This window comes from Octodon degus, unplaced genomic scaffold, assembly GCF_000260255.1.
Source record: "Octodon degus isolate 3935 unplaced genomic scaffold, OctDeg1.0 scaffold00015, whole genome shotgun sequence".
In the NCBI taxonomy this organism is placed as follows: domain Eukaryota; kingdom Metazoa; phylum Chordata; class Mammalia; order Rodentia; family Octodontidae; genus Octodon; species Octodon degus.
This window is the reverse complement of record NW_004524591.1, coordinates 13,405,803-13,412,813: the sequence shown is the minus strand read 5'-3', so window position 1 is coordinate 13,412,813 and position 7,011 is coordinate 13,405,803. Positions and strand designations below refer to the sequence as shown.

General features: G+C 41.6%; 1 protein-coding gene across 1 annotated transcript in view; it reads left to right on the top strand.

Moving 5' to 3' along the window:
• Tra2a (transformer 2 alpha homolog) overlaps window positions 1–1,539 on the top strand; it is a 31,514-nt gene extending 29,975 nt beyond the window's left edge. Inside the window, exons 7-8 of the mRNA XM_023709937.1 lie at window positions 1,140–1,207; window positions 1,469–1,539. Of these exons, the coding sequence (XP_023565705.1) occupies window positions 1,140–1,207; window positions 1,469–1,479 (79 nt within the window). The 3' untranslated portion in view covers window positions 1,480–1,539. The remainder of the gene's footprint in view (window positions 1–1,139; window positions 1,208–1,468) is intronic.
• The last annotated feature ends 5,472 nt before the right edge of the window (window positions 1,540–7,011 follow it).

Genomic DNA, 7,011 nt, shown 5'->3' with positions numbered 1-7,011 from the left:
CCCCCCGCGCCCCTTTATTTTTTACGGAACCGGGGATTGAACTCAGGCCCTTGGAAGCGCTTATTCCACTGAGCCATCTCCCCAGCCCTTGGTTTTTTGGTTTTTTGGTTTTTTTTTTTTTTTAAGGAATCAAGCTATTTCAAGAGACTACATATGATTATTTAATCTCGAACTCAATAGTTTTTTGTTTTTCCCTTTTTTTTTTTTTTTTTTTTCCCCCAAGAACTGGGGATTGAACTCAGGCCCTCGTGCTTGCCAGGCAAGCACTTATTCTTTTGAGCCATCTACCCATCCCCTTGTTTCACTTTTGTGTTTGATTCATAAAAATAATTGAAACAGGTGGGATGGCTGGTTAGTAGCTATTGGGAGGATCACTTGAGCCCAAAAGTTGAAGACCAACCTAAAGCAGCATAATGAGACTTCATTATTTATTTATTTTTATATATTTTAGGGAAGGGTCTACAAGGTGTTCAGGATTTCACTACTAGATCGGACTTGTAGTGATCCGCCTGTTTAAACCTCCCAAAACCTGAGATTACAGGTGCATGCCACCATGCCAGTCTCAATTGCTGTCTCTGTGTGTCCTGGGGGCAGGGCCATCAGGGCAGGCTTGAAGATTGAATCTCCATCACCTACAGTGCTTTAATCCACTGAGCTATTTGGCCTGCCCTTGAGACTTCATCCTTTAAAAAAACAAAAACAAAAACAAAAAAAACTTGATAGCCAGGCATGGCACACACCTATAATCCCAGCACAAAGGAGGCTGAGGCAGGAGGATTCCTGCCACTTTGAGGCCAGCCTAGGCTACATAGTGAGATCCTGTTTCCAAAAAAAATGAAGAGTAAAAAAAATTTCCAGGTATAGTGGCACACATCTCACTTGGGAGACTAAGGCAGAAGGATCACCACAAGTTCAAAACTATCCTGGGCTACATATATGAGTTCCGTATGACGCTTGAACAGAAGTTCATCTGCATTTGTCTATATTTAGTTGTGTCATATGCTTACTGTTACAGTACCATTGGAACACTGAACTTTTAGTGATTTTTCTTGGGTGCATACATGATTCTTCTGAGTAATGAGGAAATTTTATTTTCATGTGATTATGTGCTATGCTAAGTCATTTTTCATTTTTTACAGAAGAAGATCACCTTCTCCTTACTATAGCCGATACAGATCGCGGTCAAGATCTCGTTCTTACAGCCCAAGTACGTGAGCTTGCAGCCTTTAAAACCTTTCTAGGGGGCGGGGAGACGGCTCAGTGGAATAAGTGCTTCCCTGGCAAGCGCAAGGGCTTGAGTTCAATCCCCGGTTCCGCAAAAAGAAAAAAAAAACTTTCTAAATGACTGTCATTATTCCACTGGATAATGACATTTAGAATATTTGTTGTGTCTTATGTTGATAGTTGGAAAAGAAATTGGGCAGCCTAAATAATACTCATTTTAACTTTTTGTTGCTTTCTCTTTCAGGACGCTATTGATAATGAAATGGTTGCAGTTAAGGACTTTTTACCCCCTAATTTCCTTTTCTCTCTCTCTCTCTCTCTCTCTCTCTCTCTCTCTCTCTCTCTCTCTCTTTTTAAAAATTCTGATTTCCCAAGCTTCTCATCCTTCCTACTCCTTAAAAAAGTTTGTTTTTTCAGCATATACATTGTCAGTTATGTTGCTGTTTCCACCCCCTATTATTATATACTTACTGATGTAATTGTCATCTTGATTAGTTAAACCCAGTAAAAAAAAAAAAAAAATCCAGTGTTACGCTTTGTAAATGATTTTTTTTCCTTACCTTTAGGGAGGATTGCCTTCTAGCTAATCATATGAGGGAAATCTTTGTATCATATATTGTATTAGGTACTATACTAGAGATCTACATTTGGGGCTGGATATAGAGCTCGGCGCCACAGTTTCTGCCTGGCAAGTACAAGGCCCTGAGTTTGATCCCAAATAAAAAAAAATAATAAAAAAATTCTGCATTTATGACAGACTTGTTTTTGTTTTGTTTTTAACTTTGTTTTGGGGGAGGTAGTAACACAAAGTAGTTCAGACATGTCAGGTTTGTCTGGGGTGGCATGGAACAGTCACATAGTTGAGTCTAGTAGAAAGTTTGAAGTTTAGAAGAAAATGCTTGGACATTTCTTTTGAAGAATGTAATTTTGAACCTTAAAAATTAGTCAAGTTTTAGAGATAAAAAACTTGTGGACACCTTCAAAACATTGTATTTTAAATATATCTGTTAAACTTTACAAACTTAAAGTGTGATTTTTGTGTTATAATTATTGAAGTTTTAAGTATTCCCTTAATCAGTGAAGGACATCCCTTATTTATTACCTAGATCAATTGTATAATTTGCTGTTAATGGTATTGGCATATTGGTTAAGCAAGCTGTTATATAGTATTAGTCTTTAAACCATACATGTCGGGGGGGAAAGTAGTCTCCTTTCAAATAAAAGTTAATTTCTTTGAAAATGAGATTGTCTCTTTATTTGTAATACAGTAGAAAAATAATAACTACATGTATTATGGGAGAATATCTCACTGTGTAATATAGATCAGGCTGGCGTTGACTTGTGACAATCCTCCTGCTTCAGCCTCCCAAGTACTGGGATTATAAGTATGTGCCACCATGTCCAGCTATATATTTCTTTTTCTTTTCTTTTTTTTTAAAGGGAGAGGAAGCTAAGTAGCTCACGCCTGTAATCCCAGCACTCAGGAGACTGAGGCAAGAGGACTGCTGTGAGTTTGAGACCTGGGATACAAAGTGAGCTCAAGGCCAGCCTGAGCTAGATAGTGTTACTTCTGAAAAAGACAAAAAATAGAGGGGAAAGAGCAGAAAGAGACTCCTCCTTTGTGTCGCATGCAGGCAGGTATAGTACTCATACCCATAGTTGCAGCCTCCAACCACGAATCAATCACAAACTCCAGAAACCTCATGACTGCATGAAGTTTTGGGGAGCGGGGAATGGATGTCTACACATAAACCATAGCAATTTATTACACATTTTGGTTACTTACACTTTCAGTTTCTCATACCAGAGAAACAATGTGGTGCAGGTTGGTTGGTTGGTTGGTTGGTTGTTTTTGGCAAAACCGGGGATTGAACTCAGATCCTTGCATTTGCCAGTCAAGCGCTTGTCCTACTGAGCCATCTCCCCGGCCCCTTGTTTTGTTTTGTCTTTATTGAGAAATATCTGAGATAGTTTCAAAGCTGATTAATAGGACAGTTTCAATAATTAATACATTGTACATTGTTATCTTCTTAGTGGTTATCCATTGTACAAAAAGCAGACAGGATATCCTGCCCAAACACTACTAGTACAAATCTTTCTTCTCATTGAATTAAGTGAAAGTAACTATATCTATCCTAACTATTCTGTATATACAACTACAAAATGGTCCTTCCTTTGTATCCCCTTTTTTTTAGTCCTATCATAGATGGGTATTCCATTGGCATCTAAATACGAAAGGTGCGTGAATTCAGCAAAACAATCCAACACAGTCCAGCAGTCCACAATAGTAGTGGGTTATCTGCAGAAGTTGTTGACTTGAGCCTTTCACAGCTCAGCATATTAATATGGCTTTACTTTATATACCTCGTTTTTATACTTTTCTGCTGGATGGTTAAGACCAAGATAAAGCAAGACCTATATAACAAGAAGTGTAACTTTTGTGTCTGATCAGTCAAGTACCCTCAGGATTTATCCTGTAAGTCTGTACCGCGCTTTGTAGATCCTTTGTCAGTGTCAACCATATGGATGAGTCACCGCCATTGCTTGACCATTTTGCTCTGAAAACCTGAGAGAAAGTTTTTCCTTAGGCACACTATGCATCATCAGTCACATTCCTCTGAGGCTCCATAATCTCCTTGAGCACAATGGAGAAAATTTGGGGCACAATGGAGTTACATGATGTTACAGTACAGGTTCTCCAATGTCCTGAGTCTTCACTGACCTTGAAAGGCTAGGATATGCCCAGCTATAAATAACTACATTGAAAACTTTCCTGGGCTGGTGAGATGGCTCAGTGGTCTAAAGCACCTACTTAAAACAAGCTAAGCTAAGCAAAAGCACAGGGACCGTGGTTCAATCCCCAGCACCACATGCCAGCCAGCCCTACCCCCCGTGGGCTGAACTGGCCACACTAAATAAATAAATAAATTTTTAAAAAAGAAAACTACTTTTCCCCAGAGCTCTACAACACATGGTCAAAGTTTTTCCCATTTTTGGATTATTTAGTAATACTTCATTCTTTTTTTAAATTTTTTTTTAAATTTTTTATTTATTTTGTGGGGGGGGCCAGCTCAGCCCACGGCGGGGGGGCGGGGGGCAGGGCTGGCTGGCATGTGGTGCTGGGGGATTGAACTGCGGTCTCTGTGCTTTGCTAAGCTTGTTCTAAGTAGGTGCTTTAGACCACTGAGTCATCTTACCAGCCCTAGTACTTCATTCTTCCAAGTGTTTTTATTAGACTTAATGTGTATAATCCTTACCTCTTTTTTTTTTTTTTTTTTTTTGCGGTACCGGGGATTGAACTCAGGACTCTGCGCTTGCCAGGCAAGCCCTTATTCTACTGAGTTATCTCTCTGGCACCCCTTACCTCTTAATTTTTAAAATCTCCCACCTTTTTTGTTTTTTGGTCAAGTTACAAATCCTGAGACTATTTAAGACTAGCATTAAGATAAGTGCAAGGTCCTTAGTTTCATCCCTGGTACTGCCAAAAAAAAAAACAGGACTAGAAAGATAGTCACTGAACCCAGGGAGCACTGAGCTACATTCCCAGCTGTATGTAGGGGTGGAGAGAGTGTTGAATCTTAAGATTCAATCAGAACTTTGTTGTTTGCCCAGAAGGGTTTTGTTTTCTTGTGCCTATCAACTTTGAACTTGCATGGTAGCTATAGGCTGTCTTTGGATTCTTTATCCTCTTTAAGTGATAAGATTACAGGCATGTGCCACTATGCCAGTATGAAAAGGGAACCCCTTGGGCGAGGTATGATGGCACACACCTGTAATCCAGCATGCAGGGGACTGAGGCAGGAGAGACCAGCCTGAACTGCATAGTGAAACCCTGTTTCAAAAGGGGGGGGGGGGGGGCTGGTGAGATGGCTCAGTGGTCTAAAGCACCTGCTTAGAACAAGCTTAACTAAAGCACAGGGACCACGGTTCAATCCCCCAGCACCACATGCCAGCCAGCCCCGCCCCCTGGTGGGCTGAGCTGCCCCCCACACACAAATAAATTTTAAAAAAAGGGGGGGGGGCAGGGGGCTGGGAAGATGGCTCATAGAATAAGTGTTTGCCTGGCAAGGGCAAAGGCATTAGTTCAAATCCCGGTTCTGCAAAAAAAAGAAAAAGGGGGGGGAGGATCTGGGAAGCTAGTTGGCAGTCTAAGCTCCTGCCTGGCAAGCACAAGGACCCAGGTAATCCTCAGTACCATGTGTTGTGCAGGCCTCAAAACCCCAGGCGTCCACAGAAACCAGGCATGGTGGCATGCACCTGTGATATGAGTCTAAGGAATCTGAGCTGCATAGCAAGATCCTGTACCAAATAAATGGGAACCCTTGCACATTATTGCCAGGAATGTATAAGTTAATACAGCCATTAAAGGAAACAGCGTGGAGGGTACATAAATTAAAGAGTAAAAGTATACCATACACTGCAGCATCCAACACAAGTGGCTTCATTTTATTTCCTTTGTGGGTGGTTGGTTGGTTGATTGGTTTTGCAGTACTGGGGATTGAAGTTAGGACCTTGCAGTTGCCAGGCAGGCACTTAGGCCATTGAAGTATGTCACTGGCCCTGGCTTCAGTAGGTTAAAGGTCTTAACTACGCTCGCATATTCATTGCAGCATCTTTCACAGTCAAAATGTGAAATCAGTCTGTGTCCATCAGTGACTGAACAGATAAAGTTAAAATGTATATATACACAGTGTAATCCTGGTCAGCCTTTGAAAGAGACGAAATACTATCTGGGTGCAGTGGAGAGCACAGAAGTCCCCAGATACTTGATAGGCTGATGCAGGACAACCATTTGAGGCCACATCAATGCAGAGACAATCTCAGGAGGGAAAAAAATGAGGTCCTGCCCTTATCAACAACAGAAGATGAACCTGGAGAGCATCTGTCTCATGATCTCGCTCCTGGAATCTAAGAAGTTAGAATATATAACTGACTACCAGAAGCTGGGGTGATTGGAAGAAAAGGAGTGAATTTAGGGAGCTGTCAAAGGACATAAGTTGTAGGAGTGCAAGAAATTTGTTGTGAACCTGGTGCAGTGGTGCATCCTTCAAACCCAGCATTTTAGGAGATGGGATTAAAATTTGAATCCTGGGCTGGGGAGATGGCTCAGTAGAATAAGTGTTTGCCAGCTGGCAAGTGCAAGGGCCTGAGTTCAATCCCTGGTTCCGCCAAAAATAAATCCTGCCTGAGCAACTGGGATAGAGGCCCTAGGTTCTACCCCTAGTATGTCCCCAAAAAATAAATAAAAGCCTGTTGTAAACCCAACACAGTAGGTACATGTCTTACACAACTGGAAAGCTTTACTCATCTGCTGAGGCTGGAGCAAAAGGCTGCTGGCACCTCTCACTGCAGTATGCTCTCGTGCACTTCTACCAGTTCCCACTTGATCCATTTCAGCTCATCCTGATGTTTCACTGCCATTGTCTGAGCCTTCTTTCTGGTAACCTCAGTGAGTGGAAGGACCTGCACAGGTAGCACCATCTTGTCCCTTACTGTATGTCTTTGAACCTAGCACTAAGGAGGCTGAATTCAGGGTCACAAAGTGGAAGCCAACCTGGAATAAGTATATATAGATATAGATATAGATATAGATATAGATATAGATAGACTCAGAAATAAGATGGGGGGGCTGGTGAGATGGCTCAGTGGTCTAAAGCACCTACTTAGAACAAGCTTAGCAAAGCACATGGACCGCGGTTCAGTCCCCCAGCACCACATGCCAGCCAGCCCCGCCCCCCAGGTAGGCTGAGCTGGCTACACACACAAAAAAAAAATAAAATAAAATAA